Below are 22,775 nucleotides of genomic sequence, written 5' to 3'. Positions count from 1 at the left end.
GGGATGCCTATATGAGTAGTTTGGATTTTTTTCTCCATGAAGTGGGGAGATTTGCATAGGTGAGTAAAGAGCCACACCTGTACTTTAGGAAGATAAAGTTGGCATTGCAGTATGGGAAGTATTGAAGGTGAGGTAGCTGTTTTCAAAGTTGGGGCAAGAAGCAAGGGGAAAATTAGAATTAGGTGCTTTTGAGGCAGAGAAAGAAAAAGGGTGGTGATGTGGCCTAAGGACATGTAGATTGGAGGAAGGAAGAGGAAAACAGAAACATGAACGGATAAAGAAAATATGGTATATACATGCAATGGAATATTACTCAGCCATAAAAAAGAATGAAATTCTGCTATTTGCAACAACATGGATGGAATTGGAGGGTATTTTCCTAAGTGAAATAAGTCAGAGAAAGACACTGATTAATATCACTTATATGTGGAATCTTAAAAATAAAACTAGTGAATATGACAAAAAAGAAACAGACTCACAGATATAGAACAAACAAGTAATTACCAGTGGGGAAGGGGAAGGGGATTAAGAGGTACAAACTACTATGTATAAAATAAATAAGCTACAAGGATATATTGTACAGCACAGGAAATATAGCCAATATTTTATAATGACTATAAATGGAATATGACCTTTAAAAATTGTGAATCATTATGTTGTACACCTGAAACTTATATAATATTGTACATCAACTATACCTCAATAAAATTAGAAAAAAAAGGAATCTCTACTTTTATTAATCCAGGAAACTGGAAGAGTAGTGGTGCAACTAAAAGAAATGAGAGTTGGGAAGAGTAGATTTGGGAATCTGGAAGAAGGGAGGAAAATGAGATAACACACTTGCTTTTGGACTTACCAAATTTGAGATGTTTGACAATCTCCACATGGTAGTTGAAATGCTGAATTGTCAGAAAAAGTTTGGGTTCTCAAACTTTTCGGGTATGAAGATCACTTTTTAAACTAAAAAAAAAAAAAACAAGTACTCATTAATTTTGCTTAGTGTTTGTTGATATAATGGCAACAACTGTGAATTCAGTTACACTTTTAAATGAGTTTGTATTAAATCGCAAAGTATTTATTTACTTTTATTTGCAAAGTAGATGCCTATGTGTGAGACAGTGCTTGGTGTATGTTTGGATTTGAGAACACTTTGCAGGAACTCCACGAACCACTGGTCCAAGCTACAGATAGCAGTTTGGAGGTCAGTCTGCTATAGGTGATATTGAAGCCTGGGAGTGGACGAGATCATCATGGGAGAATATGGAAAGACAGTAGAAATGGGATCTAATATAAAACGTTGGAAAATTCCTGCACTTACAATAGAGTAAGGGAAGGCAACATAATATAGCAAAAAGTCAGGTGAAGAGTGTTTCAAGGAGTGATGTCAAGCTGCAGAGAGGTTAAAGAGAAAAGCTGGTGATCACTCAGGAGTTCCTCGAGAGTTTTGATCGAGGAGTCAGGACAGAAGGCAGGCTGAAGCTTCTTGGAACAGATTGAGGCAGGTTTGAAGGAATAGTTCTTCTTTTCCCTTGTGAAAGACTCTGCCTTACTCTAAATCCCCACGTCCCAGCTTGGAGAAAGTCAGAGAAGTTTTGTTTCCCATATTCATATTAAGTGCTGTGTTGTGGTTCGAGGACAAAGCTGGAGTTGACCAGTCAAGTTTTCTGAGCCAAACCAGCTCCTTATTTCACTTAGCATAGTTTAAATCTGGCAGATGACTGATCCTACCCCATAAGGAGCCAAAGTGAGTTTGTTTTTAAAAGCTTCAGGAACAAATCATTACCATTTAAAATAGATCATTGAATAACAAACAACAACAAATGGCCTTAAATGAGTCCATTGTTTAATTCCTCTTCCTCTGGAGCTGACCAGGCTGAGGAACATTTAAGCTGGTGCAAGTGGAGGTTTGCTGTATATAGGCCCTTGGTTTAGCTTTTGAGTGAAGTTAAAAAATGGGTAACCGGTTTCTCTTAATTGTGGAATTTATGAAAAGGTCACACTCAGCATGATTGTTCCAGCACCTCTTGAACAGGCGAGGTAACTGGAGTTTGCAGCTGAGTAGATTTACTCTACTCGCAGCTTCCTATATTATATAGCATTGTGTTAGGATCCTTTCATGTTTAGATTGGAGAGATGAAGTTTTCTTTTGATTTATTTGACCTGCATGTTGAAACACGAATAGATACAGGGTTTGTAAACACAGAAAATCTCATAAAAATTTTCTTTTAAATCAAATCAAGTTAATGTATGAAGTGGTGGTTGTTTAAATTATCCCAACAGGCTTTGTAGGAAACTGAAACATTCTCTTAAAGCAAAAAGCTTAGGGAGAAAACTCCTTTCCCAGCAGTAAGTGTGGGCCTTTAGAAAGCCTCCTGGGAGTCTAAATAGTTCACTTATTTATGTTTCATCTGGTGTCTTGACTTTGGAAATGTACACTGGGTCCTATCAGTCCTTATGGGGATATTATAATCATAACTACTTTCTTACCGGAACATAAGGGATTTCTCTTAGGAACTAGTGGGTTTCTTTTCTTTCTGGGTAAAGATGAGAAAGGATAAAAGTTGAAAATTAATATTTTCTAAAATCTTTGGCTTATCTCAGAAGAATAAAACCTAAGTTTGGGTTTTTAGTTCTCCTTTAGTTTCTCTTTTACATTTGTCCATCATATATTCTTTGTTCTCTTATTGCTCATAAAAAGATTCAAGAAATCTGTTCTAGATTTTCTCATGTAATTTTTACTTTATTCCATAATTTGGGGGAGTATTTATGGTGAGATAATTGATGACACCATAAATCTTGCAAGGTTACAGTCCTCTTATAAAAATGATTTTGTGTGTGTATGTGCATACATATATATTTATGCGTGTGTATAGATATTTTTTTGTGTGTATACTCTTGAGTTGAAAGCCCGTGGAGCTATTGCATTAGGTGTATGAAGGGAAAGTAGGTTTCCTTTCCTCTACCTCAGACACTTTCTAGAAACCCTTCCATTTGGTATAATGTTGTTCAATACAGACTTTAACTTGTGTCTGTAACTCCCAAGAGCTTGTTTTTGTGGGTGAGTGTCCAGCTGGATGATAGATTCTCTCCCCAGAAAGTCTCCCCTGGAGTGGGAGGACAAAGCAGATCCTCCTATGGGTGATTCAGAAGATGCAGGAATGTTTTTTCCAGAGAACTGAGGTGGCATGAACATGACGGTGGTCTCAAAACCTGTAGGAGTTCATGGTGCCCAGAGAGTGCACTAAATAGGGATCCTCTAGTGTAGTTTGCCAAATTTGCCAAATCATGAGAGTCTGCTGAGATGCAACCCAAGGACCTAGGAAATTATATTTTTTCAGAAGCACCCCACATGATTTCTTGGCTGTCAGCAGACGTTTAGTGGGCTCAGATGCAGTCTTTTTTTATGTATCTTGGGAATTCATCAGGTCACCTGGCAATGCCCTTATAAAATAAAGAACCATAAAATTTGAGGAGGTCAGTAATTGATTAGAGCAGATTGTGGATGACACAGAGGTTCCAGGAGATGGGGGCTTCCCAGGAGTCAGTCCTTAGGTGGTAGGGAAATGCATTCTCCTTGGATGGGATGACTGAAACTGGAATTCTGGGTAGAATTCTGGTTGATGGCATAAAGCAGAAGTCCCAAATGTGGTGATCTGGTGTTCCTAATATTCCTCTGCTTGTCTTATCTCCCAGTTAACAATTGCTCCTTACTTTCTGAGTTGAGAGTGGAGCTTTCACTTTCCTTTGGTGTATGTATTCTTTTAGCCTACTATAATTTTTGCCCTTAGAGGGCTATAGGGTCCTTTTAATCCTAAAGGTGCATTGATTACAAGTTTGTTTCTCTTAAATGGAAGTACTTGGCCAACTCCTCTTTGCCTGTGGAAGGTCTCCAGGCAACTGTGAATAACCTTTAAAGGCTGCTAAGAGGTCAAGCAGTGCTTTGCTGGGTCTTGTTCTGTCTCTTTAAAGGCAGACTTCTCTGCCTCGCTTGAGCTCTAAAAGTATTGGTTCCTTGTCTCTGTCTTAGGCTCTCTGCTGCTTCTTTGGAGGGATCTTCCACCCTCCTTGGCTTCATCCTGTGTCTCTAACCCTGAGACACACTTAGGCTCCAGTCTGTTATTTTGCACACAGGACAGTTCTACTTAAGCATTCTACCTTGTGCCATGTTCAGGTGCCATGTGTTTGAAAGGGAATTCCATCATCCCTGATTTTCTGTATCCCCAATGCCTGTTGCAGTTCTAGACATTTCCTCTCCTTTTCATCACTTACATCTAAGTGATCACCAAGTCTTGTCTGAATTTTTCCTGCCTCTTTTTTCTCAGTTCCTAAATATACCACCTTCTATCTTATCAACTCCAGTTCATACTGAAATCTCTCATCCTCTGCCTGCCAGACTAATCTTGCTACTTTTTTTTTATAAAATGGGAATTAACTCTACCTATCTCACAGGGCTGTTGTGAGGATTAGACATAATATAAAGTGTTTGTCATACAGTGTGACACAAAATAAGTATTCAGTGCATGGTAGCATAGTATACTTCTTACCCCCTTCTGAATTTGATTATCCTTCACTTTGCCTCTGTGTCCACACCATGGAAGCAGCAAAGTGAATAGTCAAAAATATGGGATATAGAGCCCTGTGAGCCTTGGTTTCAGTCCCTAGACTTCTGCTTAGCTATTTGTGAGATCTCAGGCAAATTACTTATATTCTTTGAGCCTTTATAATTTTTTCTTTAAAATGGAAACTATTACTGAATATTGACCATTAAGGTTGATAGGAGAGTAAAATAAGATAACTTAGGCATAGAGAGAATGCTTCCTTAACAGTCAGTTGCTATGCAAATGCTGCTTGTTTTCTATTCTTCCCATACTGAACTCTTAAATCCTATAGTGTCTAACAGATAGGCTTAAGAAGTTTGGAGCAAGTGTGATGAGTATTTCCTCTTCTTTTTGCAGGTTAAGCCCATCCACAGTAATGGCCGCGGCCCTACCCAGGACCCTGGGGGAGTTGCAGCTGTACAGAATATTACAAAAAGCCAATCTGCTTTCTTATTTCGATGCCTTTATCCAACAAGGTGGTGATGATGTCCAGCAACTCTGTGAAGCTGGAGAAGAGGAATTCTTGGAAATCATGGCACTCGTGGGCATGGCTAGCAAGCCCCTTCATGTTAGGAGGCTACAGAAGGCTTTGAGAGACTGGGTTACAAACCCTGGCCTTTTCAATCAGCCGCTGACGTCCCTGCCTGTGAGTAGCATACCCATCTATAAATTACCAGAGGGATCACCAACCTGGCTGGGAATATCCTGCAGCAGTTATGAAAGAAACAGCAGTGCCCGGGAACCTCATTTAAAAATCCCCAAGTGTGCTGCCACCACCTGTGTGCAGAGCTTGGGACAGGGGAAATCAGACGTGGTGGGGAGCTTAGCGCTGCAGAGTATCAGTGAGTCCCGACTCTGGCAAGGCCACCATGCCACTGAAAGCGAGCACAGCCTCTCCCCAGCTGACCTTGGCTCTCCAGCTTCCCCAAAAGAAAGTAGCGAGGCGCTGGATGCTGCTGCCGCTCTCTCTGTAGCCGAGTGTGTGGAACGAATGGCCCCCACGCTGCCGAAAAGTGACTTAAACGAAGTGAAAGAGCTGCTAAAAACCAACAAGAAGTTGGCCAAAATGATTGGTCACATCTTTGAGATGAGTGATGATGATCCACACAAAGAGGAGGAAATTCGAAAATATAGTGCAATATATGGCAGATTTGACTCCAAGAGAAAGGACGGGAAACATCTCACGCTTCATGAGGTAAAAAGCCCACATTTTTCTTTGTGCATATGTGGTGTGTTGTGTCTCTTAGAGATTAATTTGGTAATAGTTTGCAGCTAAGGAGATACATTACCTGAAAGCAGTATTAAAGACACTTAGGTTTAGCAAAATGTAACTCTAGTGAAAATAGACCATATCTATTGTGTGTGTTAGGGTATTTTTGTGTTGAATTCAAACACGTTGAGCTTTGGAACTACAGTGTAGGGTGACTTTTAGAAAAATATCAGAATTTAAGCAGTGAGAGCATAAAGTCTTTGCATGTACAAGGCAGTTTGTCTTTTAATTAAGAAATAAAATGAGATTTTAAGTAGAACAAAAATCATTTTTGTAGACTTTTTTTAGAAAAAAAATTTGTAAACAATAACCACAACTTAAAGTGATTTTCAGCTAGCATAGAAAACAAAATTATTTTAGATGAATGTTAGAAGAATTATTATAGCTTTGAATATTGTTTTGGTTTGACATTTGGCATTAAAAATTCTCATTTTATTTTTGTAGCACTCTATCCAGAAATACTTTGCTTAAGCAGAAGAATGCATATATGTATGTGTCTTTCTCATTTACTCCCTTTTTCTTGTCTATCTGGCCAACACATCATATTTAAGACTCAAGCATCTTTAAGACCTTAAGACTCAAGCATAAGCTTAAGTCTTTTTTGATATGTTTTCCCCCAAGTGACCTTTCCTTTCCATTTTTATCCCTGTATAATATACACTTCTGTCACAGTAACTTCAACACTTTATTGTACTTATATATATATTGGTCTATCCCTCACAGTATACTTTGGGATTCTTCAAGGCAGAGAAAATGTCTCATTCATTTTTATATCTTCAGAATCTGCACCCAACAAATGCTTGAAAAATAAATGCATTTCAAAAGTTAAAAAACGATTTCATAGCTAAAATTTATAGCCATTTATCCATTAGAAGAAAGAGAAACTCTCCTTGAAAAAAATGTTCAGTTGAATGCAGTATTTCATGTTAGAAACATTAGATCTTCCCCCCAGACTTATACTTTAACACAAAAAATATTATATATTTATTGAAAAAGTATTCAGTCATTACAAAAGGATGTGAAGTGATTGAATCTGTAAACATTCAGATTCTTTTATTTACCTATACAAATGTGGGATCATATTTTGTACACTCTTCCTCCAAATTCTTTTTTTTAAACTTAACAATATACTCAAAGTACAGTGTACTATTAGATGTATTTTTTAAGTGATTACATATAGAGCTACCTTATTCATTTATGGGTTATATTATATTTCACAATATGAATGTGCTGTTATTTATCTTAACCATTCACTTTTTGATGTCACTTAAGTTGTTTCCATTTTTAAAATTTTATATATGGTAGGACGTGAACATTACACATATATATCTTTACAGACTTGTGCATGTTTTACTATAGAATAGAGTCCCAACATGTAAAATTATGGGATCAAAGAATAAGTAGATTTAATATTTTAGTACATACTGCTAAATTGCCTTCTAAAAAAGCTGCAGCAATTTATATTTTCACAGTCGTTGTACGCAGGTGTCCATTTTTCCACTCTCTTGCATTTATCATTTTTAATCTTTGTCAGTCTAAGAGATGAAAAAATTATCATTGCTCAAATTAACTTTCCTTAGTGAGTATGAGTATCTTTTCTTATGTTTAACAGACATCCAATTTTATATTCATATCCTTTGTTTTAATGTTGGAGTTGTTTGGTTGTTTTGTCTAACCTTTAAAATATTGGTAAGAACTTTTTATATTTTAAGGATATTAACCTTTGTCTTATGTTGTAAACATTTTCCCAGATTATCATTTGTCCTTTGACCTTTCAGACTGGTTGCCATGTGGAAGTTTAATTTTATATAGTAATATTTATTGATCTTGTCCTGTGTGATTTCATTTGTCTAATTCTCTATTCCTTCACCAGTATAGAGTTAGGTTAATTACTGTAGCTAAATAATGTACTTTAATATATGGAAAGGCAAGTGCCCCTTTTATAGTACTGTTCTGCAGCCTCTGTTTTTTTAGGTAATCTTACACATTTCTCCTTCCAAATGAAATTTTTAATGCATTTGTCAAATTTCCCCAAAATTTCTGTTGGTGTTTTGATTAGAAATGCCTTAAAGGTATAGATTAATTTGGACAAAAATGATATATTTACAATAATAAAAACTCCCGTACAGTAATATACTATATGTGTTTACTTAGATCTTTTATATTCCTCAGTAATTTCTTAGTTCTTTATTCATAGGTTTTGCACATTTCTTGTTAGGTCAAATACTGTGTATTATATATGTATATTAAATGTCTGTATCATAAACATACATTTATTTTGCATATATATACAGGTATATAAGATATAAAAGTGTATAATCGTAAATGAAATTTTTTCCTGCTTTTTAAAATTACTATCACTGGCCGATTTTTGTATATTAATCTTGTCTTCAGCAATTTCACCATCTGATATTTTAAAATAAATTATTTTAGGGCTTCCCTGGTGGCGCAGTGGTTGAGAGTCCGCCTGCCGATGCAGGGGACACGGGTTCGTGCCCCGGTCCGGGAAGATCCCACATGCCGCGGAGCGGCTGGGCCTGTGAGCCATGGCCGCTGAGCCTGCGCATCCGGAGCCTGTGCTCCGCAACGGGAGAGGCCACAACAGTGAGAGGCCCGCGTACCGCAAGAAACAAAAACAAAAACAAGAAACAAACAAAAAAAACAAAATAAATTATTTTAGATATGAATGGATACTGGTGCTTAATATCAGAAGTGGTTAGCAAAATTAGTCACAGGGGATTCTGTGATTTGATCTATTTTGGGCATATCCTTTTGTAATTGTTATATATTGTTGCCATACAATAATGGACTCACAAGAACTTGTGAGTAGATCTAGAAAATTCAGGTAGCATTATAATTCGGATACACTTTGACACTTTCATTACCTATGAACCAATAGAGAAATCTACTACAAGGTCATCAGTAATAGGAAACAAAGGGCAAAACATGTTGGCAGTTTTAGGTTCATGCTATAATCCAGTTTTCATATAATTTTTAAAACAGAGCAGATGAAACACAGTCAAGGGCCTGTCTTTTTATTAAAGCAAAAGTATGTTAAAGAGATGACTTTAATAAAGCCTGTCAACCTCACTTAAAAAAATCCCAACCTACTTTAAAAAAATGCAAAGTGAATTATTTCACACTTTGCTTTTGCTAAGGGGCTCTTTGCTTCTTTGGATAAATAGGCACAGGTGGTATTTACGTAATGAGACCATTGTGGGTTTCCCAAAATAAGGGAACAGTCAAAATGAATGCCAGTGGCTGAGATGTGGGGTTGGGGGTTTTGGAAAGTGTGACTTGTGAAGCTTAACTTAGACCACTTATTATTTGTAACTCAAGTATGTGAGTCTGGTCTAATAATATAGTTTAGGATAGAAGTTTATGAATCAGGACACTTGCTTCAAACTAGCAACCATTCAAGAGTTTGGTAGAAATCACAAAATCCTGAGGGAATTAAAAGAAAGAAGGTACTGTCAAGTGTACCTTTTAGGTACACTTGTGATAATTTCACATTTTTTCATTTGACTGTTTACAATGAGAGCAAGATTTTTGAGTTTTTCCAAATTCCTAAGATTAAAGAATGTTACTAATTTGTCCTCAGTTTCTAAATAAGGAAATACGTGACTTATTCTTAATTCACTTTGGTAGTATTTCTGAGAGTTTTCTTCATATAAACACTGAACACTCACTCTCTTTCAAGACATATAAGTAGGTCACGAGCAGATGAAAATCAGGAAGTTACCTATACCTGAAAAAATTTTTTCAACTCACAAGCATATAAAATTCTTATTCTTTTTTTATTTTTTTTTTTGCGGTACGCGGGCCTCTCACTGTTGTGGCCTCTCCCGTTGCAGAGCACAGGCTCCGGACGCCCAGGCTCCGCGGCCATGGCTCACAGGCCCAGCCGCTCCACGACATGTGGGATCTTCCCGGACCGGGGCACGAACCCACGTCCCCTGCATCGGCAGGCGGACTCTCAACCACTGTGCCACCAGGGAAGCCCTCTTATTCTTACATGCATTTTTATACTTGTTTCCAAGTATACATTGTAAATATATAATTCTTTACATTTTACAGTAAAGAATTGTAGAATGAATCATTGCTACACACACTGTTTTTAAGCTAGAGAATCAGTGATAGTCTTAGGACATGGCTAGGTATGGCCTGGCCATAGGAGTCAGACCATGAAGATGGTGTGAGGGGCTGAGGCCTAGTTACTGGTGTGGGACAGGTGCTAAGGGACAAACCCAGAAGCAGTACTAGAAGGAAGTCCAGGCAGGCAGAGTTCCATCTGTCCAAAGGTGTGTTGGCAGAGTATTTGGTAAACTAGGTAAGCAGTATGCATCAAATCTTAAAGAAATGAATGGATAAAGAGAGAGAAACTGAAAGTTGAGAATAGCAAGGCCGTGGAGAATGTAGGGGCTTGTAATATTCAGAAATAAAAGCACATAGACAAGTCGGCATTATATCAATAGAATATTTGTCAGCAGATAGCAACGTCCAGCTGAAGAGCTCTGGAACTCAAAGATAGGAAGGGGAAGAAGAGGAGAATGTGGAGTCAGTGGGTAAGTTGTAGACCTAGTGGAAATGCTACAGGAACTGGAGTGCTAAGCAGGTTACTAACATAAGGACCTCGGCCCACAGACTACATGGTGATGCCAAGTTTAGGTCAGTTACCAGTGTAGTGTTGAGAAGGCAAGGCTGAGTGTTTCAGAGAAGCCCAACAGTCTTAGTTCTGAGAGAGGGGGAATGCCAAATCCGGGAACCTCTTAGACCTGAGCATATTACTAGTGAGTTATGATGCTAAATTCCGAACTCTCAGCTTGAGTGGATCAATTTCAACGTCTAATACTTGAAAAGAAATGTTGGACATTCCCTTTTGATCATTTAAAAAAGTGGATTATAGGACTATTAGGGTAGTCGTTCTTCTTGAGTCACTTTTGATAAGTCACATTTTTCTGAGAATTTGTCCATTTCATCTAAGTTTTCAAACATATTGGCATAAAGTCGTTTATCGTTTTTAAGACCTAATATTGTTTGTACATTTGTCTCTTTTTCCCTGATCAGTCTTGCCAGAGGTTTGTCAACTATATTAATCTTTTCAGGGATCTACAAACTAGAGCCTGTGAGCAAAATCTAGCCCACCTCCTGATTTTGCACATAAACTTTTATCGGAATACAGCCATGCCTATTTGTTTATGTATTATCTATGGCTACTTTTGAGCTATGATGTAGCATTGGGTAGTTGTAACACAGACTGGCCTATAAAGCCTAAAATATTTACTATCTGACCTTTTACAGAAAAGCTTTCCAACTTCTTTTTGAGGAAGCACTTTTGGCTTAATTGATATTTTTAGTTGTGCTGTGTTTGTGTTTACATTTGCTTTCTTACAGTTTATTTTATTGTTCTAACTTATATTTTGTCCTGAGTTCATTAATGTTCAGCTGTTCTTCTTTTCTCATGTAAGGAGTGAAGGCCATAAATTCTCACTATGTATTGAATTAGCATTATTCCCAAAGTTTTGATATGTGGTTATTATTTTTTAATTCTGATTATTTCTCTTTTTATTTATGACTTCTTTTCTAATCCATGAGTTATTAAGAAGTTTTTTTCATTTCCTAATATGAGGGGGTTTTTCCTTTATTCTTTTTCCCAGTGATTTCTAACTGAATTACATTGTGGTCAGAGAACATGGTTTGTATGATGCCAGCCCTTTAAAATTTGTTGAGATATGAGTTATGGCCCAGTATGTGGTCAGTGTTTTTAATGTGCTTCTGCAGTTGTTGGTAGAGTGTTCTGTATGTGTCTGTTTTAACAAGCTTATTAACTGTTTTTCAAACCTTCTATAGACTTTTTTTTTTTTTTTTTTTGGTCTGCTTGCTCTATCAGTAGCTAAGAGTTGTGTGTTAAAATCACCTACTCTGATTGTGGAGTTGTCTATTTCTCTATGTACTATGCAGCAACCTTATTAATCTTTAATAATGCATTTAGTTTTAAAAAACTTTTTTGTTTGATATTAATATAAGTACATATGCTTTCTTCTTGTTAGTAATTTCTTGTTACTTCTTTTTTCCATCCTTTTACTTTTAGTCTTTCTGAATCCATGTTTTAGATACATCTCTTGTAAATACCAATAATTGGATTTTTAAAAAATTCTCTTACATTCCTTGTCTTTTAACTGCAACATTTGGTCCATTTACATTTATTATAATGACTGATGTGTTGAATTTATTTCCTTTATTTTATTTTGTATTTCTTCCCTTCCTCCTCTTTATATCTCAGATTTACCATCTGGAATTAGTGTCCTTTAGCCTGAAGTGCATTATGTAGAATTTTCTTAATGAAGGCCTACTGACAGCAAACTCTGTCCTTCCTCACCCCATTGGAAAATATCTTTATTTTGCCCTCATTCTTAATTGCTACTTATTCTGGGTATCAAATTCTGTATTGTCAGTTATTTTCTGTTAGTAGTTGAAGATATCATTTCCTTGGCCTTCAGCTTTCATTGTTGTGTTTAGAAGCCAGTGGTTATCTGACTATTGTCTGCTTTTGAAATCTTCTCTTTTACCGTGCCCCAATTTCTTCTCTCCTTCTGACTTCTCAATTTTTCTTAGTCATTTTTACTATATTACTCTTTAGTCATATTTTCAACTCCTTTTATTTCTTTAAATGAAATCTTTGAGGGTCTGTTTCTGCTGTCTGTTGTTTCTGCTGGTTTTTACTTTTGGTTCCTTGTTTCTTTGGATGTTTTATGATTTCTGTCTATGAACTCATATTTCTTGGAACTGTGGAAATGTTTTGAGGCCTAGGAAGAAAATGGATTCTCCTAGAGGCTGTTTTTGCTTCTACCAGGCACCTGTACGCTGCACATAACAACTCTGGGACCCTATGAAAATTAATTCTCAGGCTGTTTACTGTAAATTAGGGCTGAAAATCCATGTGAAGAGCTGATTTGGGGTTATGAAATCTCAGGAGAGTATCTTCTGTTCTCTTCCATTTAGTAACAAGGTTAAAGACAGGTAATTCTCCTTGCATTCTCCTGTGGGGTATGGGTATATTTCTAATTCTGTCTTACATCAGGCTGTAGTACTTTCGTATTGTTTTTCGTAGACTCCTCAGCCTCACCTTTGATGGATACTCGGCTTTTCCTGTTATTCTCTTCCCACACTCACCAGCCCAGTGAGGGTGTAAAGATTGAAGTTCATCTGGTTTAGCAACTGTCCTCAACTTACTCCTTTGAGATACTGTCTTCATTCATTTTGGCCTGAATCGTTCTTACTGTCTTGCTGGCTTATTGATGCATTTAAGATATTTTTTCCTTCTATTTTAGCCAACATTTTTCCTGTGAGAAATGTGAGAGGGGCCGGTCATGGTACCTAGCCCTCCCTGTGCTAGAAATGAAAGTCTTGATTGCCTTTAGAGCTTCCCTATCACACATCCCTATCACACAGCATTCATGTAGTATTTTTATGCTAACACTTACTTGAAACTTAATTGAAAGTCACAATCATTTGATTGTTAAAGATTATAACTACCAGTAGAGAAAGTTTTAAAATCTAGTTAAAAATAATAGAAAGTTAACTTTAAGAAATCTTTTACATGAAGATATGAATGGAATTTTGGTATTTTTAGCCATGAAAGGAGGAAGTGGAGGAAGTAAGTAAACCAATGAGGGAGAATATCTTATTTTATACTTTTAACAAAATTAGAAACTTAAAACTTCTAAAAAGCTAGCTTGGTGCTGCAGTGAATGACTACTGGTTTTAGAGTATTTGTATCATTTTTCTATTTAAAATATATCATAATAGTTATTGATTTAATTATTAGCAACTGGGAGCATGAAATCGAGAAGATACAGAAAATACATTTTTGAGGGGAAAGCTTGATGAATCAGCTTCATGTTACAACTTGGAGTGAGCTATAATTATTTCTCCAGCCTCAGTTTTTCTACCAGAAGTCTCTCTGAGGGCCTGGAGAGTTCAGTATAGTTTTTCCGTCTGTTGGAGCCTGAATTCAGGCACAAAGATTGTGTTATGTTTTTTTTTCTTGGTTTCTGGTAGGATGATGGAAGGAATCTTAGAATATTGTTTTATTTTCTGCAGTTTTGAATGAGCTGGTACCTCTGAATGTTGTCAATTCAGATATCTTACTGACAATCAGAATTTCTCCATACTAATTTAGATTTATGAGTACAAAAGAGAAACAGCTACATAAAAAGCAACTTGAGAAGGATCTTTCAAGGTTATTGTAGCTACTGCTAAGCTGAAATTGAAGTTAATTTATTTAGGAGATTATTCCTTGAAGTATGTTTTACTTTTAACTCCTGTAACATTGTGCCTGTCAAAAGCACTTAGGGAAGAAATTGATCTACTGAGGATTCTTTAGGAGGAGGGGAGAAAGCTGAAAATAAATTCCTCCTATTATGTTTTTATATTCAGTTATGGGTTTAAAATAAGAAGCCTGGGCTTATTGTAACCTTGTTGCCAGTAGCCGCATTACAAGCATATTGGTGATATTGCAGGTTTGGTTCCAAACCACCACAATAAAGTGAGACACACAAATTTTTTTTGGTTTCCCAGTGCATATAAAAGTTATATTTACACTATACTGTAGTGTATTGTGTGCAGCAGCATTATGTCTAAAAAAAATGTACATACCTTAATTAAAAAATACTTTATTGCTAAAAAATGCTAACCATCATCTGATAACACAGGGTCACCACGGACCTTCAATTTGTAAAAAATTAGTATCTGCAAAGTGCAATAAAGCGAAGCACAATAAAATGAGGTATGCCTGTATTTGAGAATAAGCCAGTGTAACCTACAGTTGGAAATCTGGGGAGGAGGATATTAGATACCTATATCATACCATATACTGCATACCATAACACATTCTAGATGGAGTAAATATGTGGAAAAAAATAAAACCATTAGACTAAATTATAGGAGAACATTTATATGTATTAGGGTAAGAAGGGAGCTTCTGTGCATAGCACTCAAGACAAAACTATAGGGCTAATGACAAACTATGAAAAAATAAAAAAACAAAACCACTACATATGAAGAGTTAATGCTCTTCATACATAACGAATTCCGTAAGTCCCTAAGAAACAAAATAGTGCAATAGAAGAAACAGGCAGCTACCATGAGCAAGCAGATTTTAAAATAAGTCAAAAACATAAAAATTTCAGTGTTATAGCCAAAGAAATGCAAATTATAACCAAAAGTCATTGAAAATACATCAGATTGGTAAAGCTTTTAGATAACAGCCAGTGTTGGTCAAGATTCTGGGAAATGAACTCTTCATATAATTGTTGGTAGCATTAAGATTTGAAACAATTTTTTTGGAGAGTAATTTGATGAAATATGTAAATCTCTTAAAATTTAGTATATTCTGTGACCAAGAAGTCTCTTTGTACTAATTTATTCCAGGTAAATAACTGAATATGTGTGTAAAGATGCACAAAGAATGCTCTTTGCAGCTTTCTTTGTAGTACATGAAAAATGAGGGTAATGTCCAGAGTGAGGTTGATTTAAATAATATATTGCTATTTTCTACAATGTAATATTATATGTCTAGGTAGTAAAAATTACATTGTACAGGATATTTAAATTCATTCATCAGTCAATCAGTGTTTATTAAGCTTACTAACCATGCCAGATACTGTTGTAAACAAGCCAAGTCTCTGCCTTAATATATGAAAAAGTAAAAAATGCAGCATACGTAAGTGAAGGAAAGGAAGTTACACATCTACATTCACATGTATATATGTACACAGAGAAATATTGGAATAATATGCATTAAAATATTAATAGTCATTCTGGATGGAAGGACTGCATGCTGCATTCATTTTCTTTTGCTTCTCTGTATTTTCAAAATTTTTAAATAAGAAAAACTGTGAATAAAGTGGGATAACTGGGTAGGGAGAAAGGTAAATGCCTGATTCTTTGTCAAAGGAAAACGAGAACTAATACTAACAACAACTTTGTGCCAGCTGTCTTCTCACTTACTTCTTGTTACAGTCCTTGGAGGTAGTGATATTATCCCATTTTGCCTCTGAGAAAACTGAGGCTCTGAGAAGTTTTTACATGTCCAAAATCACACAGCTGGTAAGTGACGGAGCAAGACTCATCCTAGGTCTCTCTGCCATCACATCCCATCAGTTTGCCGTCAGTCATGCCTGGAATGAGTATGTTTCTTGCTTTTTAAAAAAGCCTGATATACCTCTTGGCAGTTCCTTACTTACATCTATTTAAGTTGACAAAATTATGTGAAAAATATTTTGTAGTCTAGTAAACAAATTATAGATTTTCAGTTTAGGATAACCTTTGATATTTTAAATTTTAGTACAGGTGTTTGGTCAACTAGCAACTCTATATTGGCAATATTTAGCACTTAGATGAAAGAGTTGAATTAGATGAATCTTAGAGATTTAGTGACTCCAAGACCTTGATTTTCCATTATAACCCTCATTTGTGATAATGCTATCTTTTACTGATTTTATAAATACTTAACTAAAATCATTTTTTATTTCTTCCTAAGAATTTTCATGTCAGTTCACCTTAAAAAAAATATCTGGGGCTTCCCTGGTGGCGCAGTGGTTGAGAGTCCGCCTGCCGATGCAGGGGACATGGGTTCGTGCCCCGGTCCGGGAAGATCCCACATGCCGCGGAGCGGCTGGGCCCGTGAGCCATGGCCGCAGAGCCTGTACGTCCGGAGCCTGTGCTACGCAACGAGAGAGGCCACAACAGTGAGAGGCCTGTGTACCGCAAAAAAAAAAAAAAAAAAAAAAATCTGTAAGACCATGTATACTCACTTGTAGTTAAGGAAATATTATCAGCATATCATAAAATCATATCCCTTGGTTTCTCATAAGCAAAATAAGATGCAGAACATTTTTTAACTTTTTATTTTGCTTATTTTCTATAAACTCTCCTACTTAAACAAAAATAAATAAAGCATATAAATAAATAAAACCAAGATGACTATTTTGATTAGTTCAAGTTCTGAGAGATGTAGATAACTTGATTTGCTTCTGAAGTTAGGCAGTAGGACTAATTAGGAGTGAAGGCTAACCTGATTTTCGTAAATTATGATTTCATTATATAATGATGTGACTTCTTATATTCTTAAGTGAAACATTTTCTGTATTGATGAAATAAAAATGTTTATAATTTTCGAAACTTTGTTTTGAACATGCAGCTCACTGTTAATGAAGCGGCTGCTCAGCTTTGTGTGAAGGATAACGCTCTACTGACAAGAAGAGATGAACTTTTTGCCCTGGCTAGGCAGATTTCTCGAGAAGTCACCTATAAATATACTTACAGAACCACCAAGTAAGTGTTTAACTAATTGGCAGTATTTTTGCATTGTTTGTTAGAAGTAGAGCTTGAAACACCATCCGTTGATAGAATATAAGCATATCTGAAAAAGTTGAAGTGTGATTATAGTTCTATAAGATTAAACAGTGAAGTTCAAAACATTATTGCTGAAGTGGTTTTCATTGATTTGTTGAATCCTCTTTTATTGTCTTTTGAAAGATAGTTCCCTAGGACTATAGCATTGGTTTGGTGTGGTTCTCAACATTCTTCTCTCACACAGATGCTTTCTTTGGTTTTGAGTGTGATGATGGGATTTAGTTAGTCATCATTTATAGACCTATTTGTATACCCTACCAACTACATGAACTTGTTGAACTCTCTGTGGAAGCAACGTGTTTCCTTTTGCAAGGTGTCTGCGATCTAATGAGATTAGCTGAATAGATAAAAAGACTCCATTGCCCAGTATTTAAAGGAAAATTGGAAAATACTAGGTTACTAGCAAGGGCAATATGGAACATGTGTTTGAAATAAAAAACCCCATGTTGAAAAGCAGTGGTGATTTTAAAATTTAATGTAAACATACCTCATTATTTTTCATCTTATCCTCACTTGAAGCCTAAGCATTGTCTATAGATAGCAGACCATTTTGATTTTGTTCACTTATTCCACATGGACCCTGATTTCCAGTGCACCATTGGTTGTGCTTGCCACTGCTTCTCGGAGGAGATGCATTAGTGTGACTGAGTGTGTGTTTAAAAAAAAAAAACAACACATCCTGAGCACCCTTTCCAGCTCTAATAAATCACATTTTCTGGGGAGGGAGCCTTAGAGTCCAAACATTCACAAGCATCTCCTATGATTCTTGTGTATATTCAAGTTTGAAAACCACTGATACAGGCACTTGCTGTCATCACCATTATTTTCCCCAGCTCACAGCAGCTTTGTTGTCTGTCCTATCTCAAGAGCCCATATACTTACAAACTGGGAACAAGTAAAATTATGCAAAATAAATGAACAGGATAAGAATACACAGCAATAGTATAGGATTATTTACAAGATTCTTTTTGAGTTGAGTGATCAAGAGCTGATTTTTGTGACTTTGTTTTCTTCACCGTATTATACAATATTTTCTTTCTGACTGCTTTACTTAAATAATTTTCTTTAATCAAAGTAGTACATGTACATGATTTATGAAGTCACATAGTACACAAGGCTTATCACGAAACTCAGCAATTCCCCTGCTCCATCCCCCTTCTTTCTGAATACTACGACCCAGAGGCGACTGCTTTCAACAACTTTTAGTTATTTTTTGTAGTGTTTATTTACATTTATATGTTTTTAAAGTTAAATCATTTTAAAATACACAAGACTTTTACATTATTTATAAGCCAAAACTATGTATAAAGCTAATGCAAAAAAGTTGCACTCTCATTTCTGTCTCTTTTTACTCTGTTCCTCTTCTCATTGTAGGTAGTTTTTATTAATTTCTTTTTCATCCTTCTAGTGTTTGTTTATGCACATGTAAATAAATATAAATATGTTTTCTCACTTATACCTTTTTTTGAAAAAACAATAAGTAGCATGTGTCTATATTATTCTGTATTTTGCTTTTAGTTTAACGTGTCTTGGAGATCTTGCTATATTAGTACATATACATCTTCCTCATTATTTTATACAGCTGCATGATACTGCCTTGTGTGGATATACCATGATTCATTTAACTAGTCCCCTGTTGATGGATACTTGAGTTGTTTCTAGTCTTTTGCCGTTATAAGTAATACCACAGTAAATAACATCATACATATCATATTTTGTTGATTCTGAGGTGTATTTTTCCACATTTTAACATCTTTCAAGTTGAGGTATAACTTAAAATTTATGACTTGCCATCGTTTAATTGGCAGTTATATTTCATGTATATGTAGGTGCTTCTGTGGGAGAGATTCCCAGCAGAGGGATCCCTAGGTCCAGGGAAAATGCATTTATAGTTCTGATAGACAAAATGCATTTTAATCTCATGTAGCCTTAAGCATTTGTCTTAAATGGCCATTTTTTTTCATTTTATCCTAAATTATACTGATCCATGAAGGGTGTCATGGAATACAGTCCTCCTTGATTTTTTTCCTTTTTCATTATGTGGTACTCATTAATACTTATTGAGTACTTTCTGTGTGAGGCATTCTTAGGTAGTGTGCAATAATTTTAAAATGTGTAATATAACTGTGTCTGCCTATCTCCCCAACGTTAATTTAGAAATGATAAAAAGTCTCTTTTTCACTATTTTAATGTTCATTATGAAGTCTTATTTCTGGTGGCAGGGCTCCAGGGTTATATGTTTTGGTGGAAGCTTATAGATTGAGGTGCCTTTAGAAAAAATTTGTTACCTTCTCAAGTTTTTCTCTCTCCCCCATTCCCCTCAGATCAAAATGTGGAGAAAGAGATGAATTATCCCCGAAGAGAATTAAAGTGGAGGTATGATTATGTATTATATTTTCTTATGCTAATAATGTTTGCTTACTAGTTCAAACTAAAAAAAAAGAATGGTCCCATCAACTAGTGAGAAAATGTGAATTGTAGAATCTTAAAAATTATATAGAATTTGGTTGCTTTGAAGTATCTATAGTAATTTGAACTAAGATACTCAGAAAGTTCTTAGAAGGAAACAACAATGATAAGCATGATGTCCAGTCAGTTTATCAAAGGTTGATTTGTAAATAGATGTTTCTTACAGATTTAAAACTCTTTACTGGTTAAACTATTCCTTTTATAATTTTATTTACATCATTAGTCATCTTATCAAATAGACTGAGAGGAGCTAAGGTTTAATTTCTTTATATTAAATATCTGAGAGAAGTGACAATTTAGTAGCTGCAAGTTATGGGGACTTTACTGTAATTAAAAGCCTCTTTTAGGGGATCATGGTTGAGGCAGTCCTGATTTCAGACCTGCGAGTCGTAAGGTGAGTTGAGCAAGAAAAATGTGTTTTTCTTAGGGCTCTCAGAACTGGTTTCAGAATGACTGCTCCTTAATTTGGATTGAATACTTTTTTAAAGGCCAGTCTGCAACAGAGCAGAAATTTGAAGTCAGGAAACTCCTTCCTTTTTTTCTTGGGTGGGGGATAGCGGTCGGTGCTCTTAGCCATTCATTATTTAATTTCAAGTTAAAGAAAACAAGCTATGTTTAACTACCCTAAATTTCCATCATCAAATTATTCTTACTAGTAATTTGTTAGTAGCATCTGTTTGTATGTAATAATCTTTCATTTATACCAAAGCCAGAGTTAATCTTTTAAAAACATAAATCCCTTTTCTTGCTTCAGTCTTTCCAGTGGCTTTCTACTGTGCCTAGAATAAAATCTACGCTTTTTCCTGAGGCATCTAAGACCCTGCATGATCTGACTCTGGCTTGCATCTAACCCCATCTGCTACCACACTTCCCCATTCTTACTGTGTCCCAGCTCCACTGACCGACTTTCTGTTCCTGGAACACGTCAAACTCATTTGTGCCTCAGCCCTCTCTGTTTGTTCCTCCGCTGTAGATCTTTCTGTAGATCTTCACATGGCTTCAGCTCATAGCAAAGAGTTTTCTCTGACTTCCCTGCTTCCCTTTCTAAAGAGGCACTGTTACCCCAACATCACATTAAGGCTCTTTGTCCTGGCTTGTTTTGTTTTCATAGCACTTACCAGTTTCTGAAACTATTATATATTTATTTTCAATTTATTATTGGTCTGCCCCATTAGATGACAATAGAGCTCTTATCTGTCTATCTACTACTTTTACTTAGTTTATAATAGTGCCTTGCACTTAATAGAACTTAATAAAATCTGTTAGGTGAAATGATGAATGGCCATGGGTAAACATCTTTGACTTCTGAAAGCTTTAGCCCCAAGCAGTGGTTCTCAAAGAAGAGAAAAACGTTGTCCAAAACGAGCACCTTTTTAAAAATTGTGCTTATATTTGTAATCTATCTCACTGTTAGCTCTGGAATAATGTTTAAGATGGGTTAGCCTCAGATACCACTCAGAAAATTTATTGAAATGATCTAAGGCCATTGAAAGAGCTAACTAGTGAAATAGTTTTCTCCTGTTGCATCTCAAGATAATAAGTAAGAGAGTATCCCTGTGGATATAGCTGTTAGTGACTCTACCACTGAAAGGGAAATTGGATAAACAAAGAAACTGCTAAAAGGCATGTGCCATTGGAGGATTTAGAGGAAAGAAGGTACAAAACCTACCCAATGTCCAGTAAAGGCAGGCAGCTACTAGGTTAGAAATTACGTTCGCCTCTCTTTCTCACCATTGGCTCTCCATGTCATCATGACTCAAGCTGTTCTCACATTTAAGCCCTGGTTTGTCTAGCTTCAGAGGTCACTAGTGAACATTGAAGTTTGAAATCATGAATCTCATGGACTCTTGGAGCTATAGTGTTTTCTTGTTAGGCTGTGTTGATAAGTCTTTCTGACCCTCTCAATGGCCCTGATCTGAAATGTAAACAAGTTGTTTCTTGTATCCAGTTACAGTGTTGTGAGTTTCTTTTTAGGAGCTCACAATGTTAGGTTATAGCATTAGATGTGACCCTTCTAGTCCTTTATATTCCACTAGAGATAACTGAATTATAGTTCTATATGATTAGTTTGTTACTTTAATAGACATCACAAAGTCATTTGAACAGTTGCAGATTTAGAATTAAGATAATCAGTGTTTTCTTTTTCTGTGAATAACAATTCTAACCTTTCCTAAATAGACAAGTGACTAATCAACCCCAGGTGTCTGTACATGTTCTTATACTAAACTCTTGATTTTGTTTCCCAGAAATGAATAGCGGACTTTAGCTTTGAATTTAGGACAGTAGTTTACTTTTGTTGGTTTGTTTTAATTTTGTCTTGTTTTTGCTTAGTTTTTTAAAAAGTTTGTGTTTTGCAGAGCATCAATATCTGCAAAATGTGTGTGTTATACATGTGTGTATACCTACACATGTATATAGTGTATTGTGTAATCCTTTGCAAAATACACAATATTGGCATAAATGCTGTCTAAATTCCCTTGTGGTATACTCTAAGTCAAATTCGAGATACTGGAGCTGTTCATTTGGTTGTGGAAGCTGATACTGAGGTAGTTAGTATGGGTCGTATAGGGTTACTACTCCCCTAAGAAGATTTTTCACCAAGAGTTAGTGCTTTATTTATGTCTACCTTCTGTGTGTCTACTGGGGAGGAGGAGAATTTCTGGCATGAGGAGAGATTAGAGGAGGCTTTATTGAGGAGATACCATCTGAGCTGGGTTTTAAAAGAAGGATAGGATTTCAGAAGGTAGGGATGTGGGGTGGAGGGCGGAGGGGAGTTGCAAAGAAAGACTAGCATGGGCAAAGACACAGAGGTAAGAAAATACTCTGTGTGTTTAGAGAACAATGAGACCAGTTTGTCCAGAATATGTGGCTGACACAAAAGACAGTCATAAGTAAACCTACAAAGATTTTAGAATTCTTTGAACATACTGTTTGTCTTATTTGATTGTTTTGTGATTCTTAGCTTATTAACTCTCTATTAAGAAAAAGTAATATAAAAATAAACTTAACCCATTGTAAAG

General features: G+C 36.0%; 1 protein-coding gene across 4 annotated transcripts in view; it reads left to right on the top strand.

Moving 5' to 3' along the window:
* NAB1 (NGFI-A binding protein 1) overlaps positions 1-22,775 on the top strand; it is a 44,822-nt gene that overhangs the window by 5,085 nt on the left and 16,962 nt on the right. For all 4 annotated transcript variants that reach the window (XM_060302137.1, XM_030847746.2, XM_060302135.1 and 1 more), the window contains 3 exons: positions 4,956-5,793; positions 17,072-17,205; positions 19,611-19,662. In XM_060302137.1, coding sequence (XP_060158120.1) covers positions 4,975-5,793; positions 17,072-17,205; positions 19,611-19,662 — 1,005 coding nt within the window. In that variant the 5' untranslated portion in view covers positions 4,956-4,974. The remainder of the gene's footprint in view (positions 1-4,955; positions 5,794-17,071; positions 17,206-19,610; positions 19,663-22,775) is intronic.

This window comes from Globicephala melas, chromosome 7 (assembly GCF_963455315.2).
Source record: "Globicephala melas chromosome 7, mGloMel1.2, whole genome shotgun sequence".
Classification (NCBI taxonomy): Eukaryota; Metazoa; Chordata; class Mammalia; order Artiodactyla; family Delphinidae; genus Globicephala; species Globicephala melas.
This window is presented reverse-complemented; position numbering and strand designations above follow the sequence as displayed.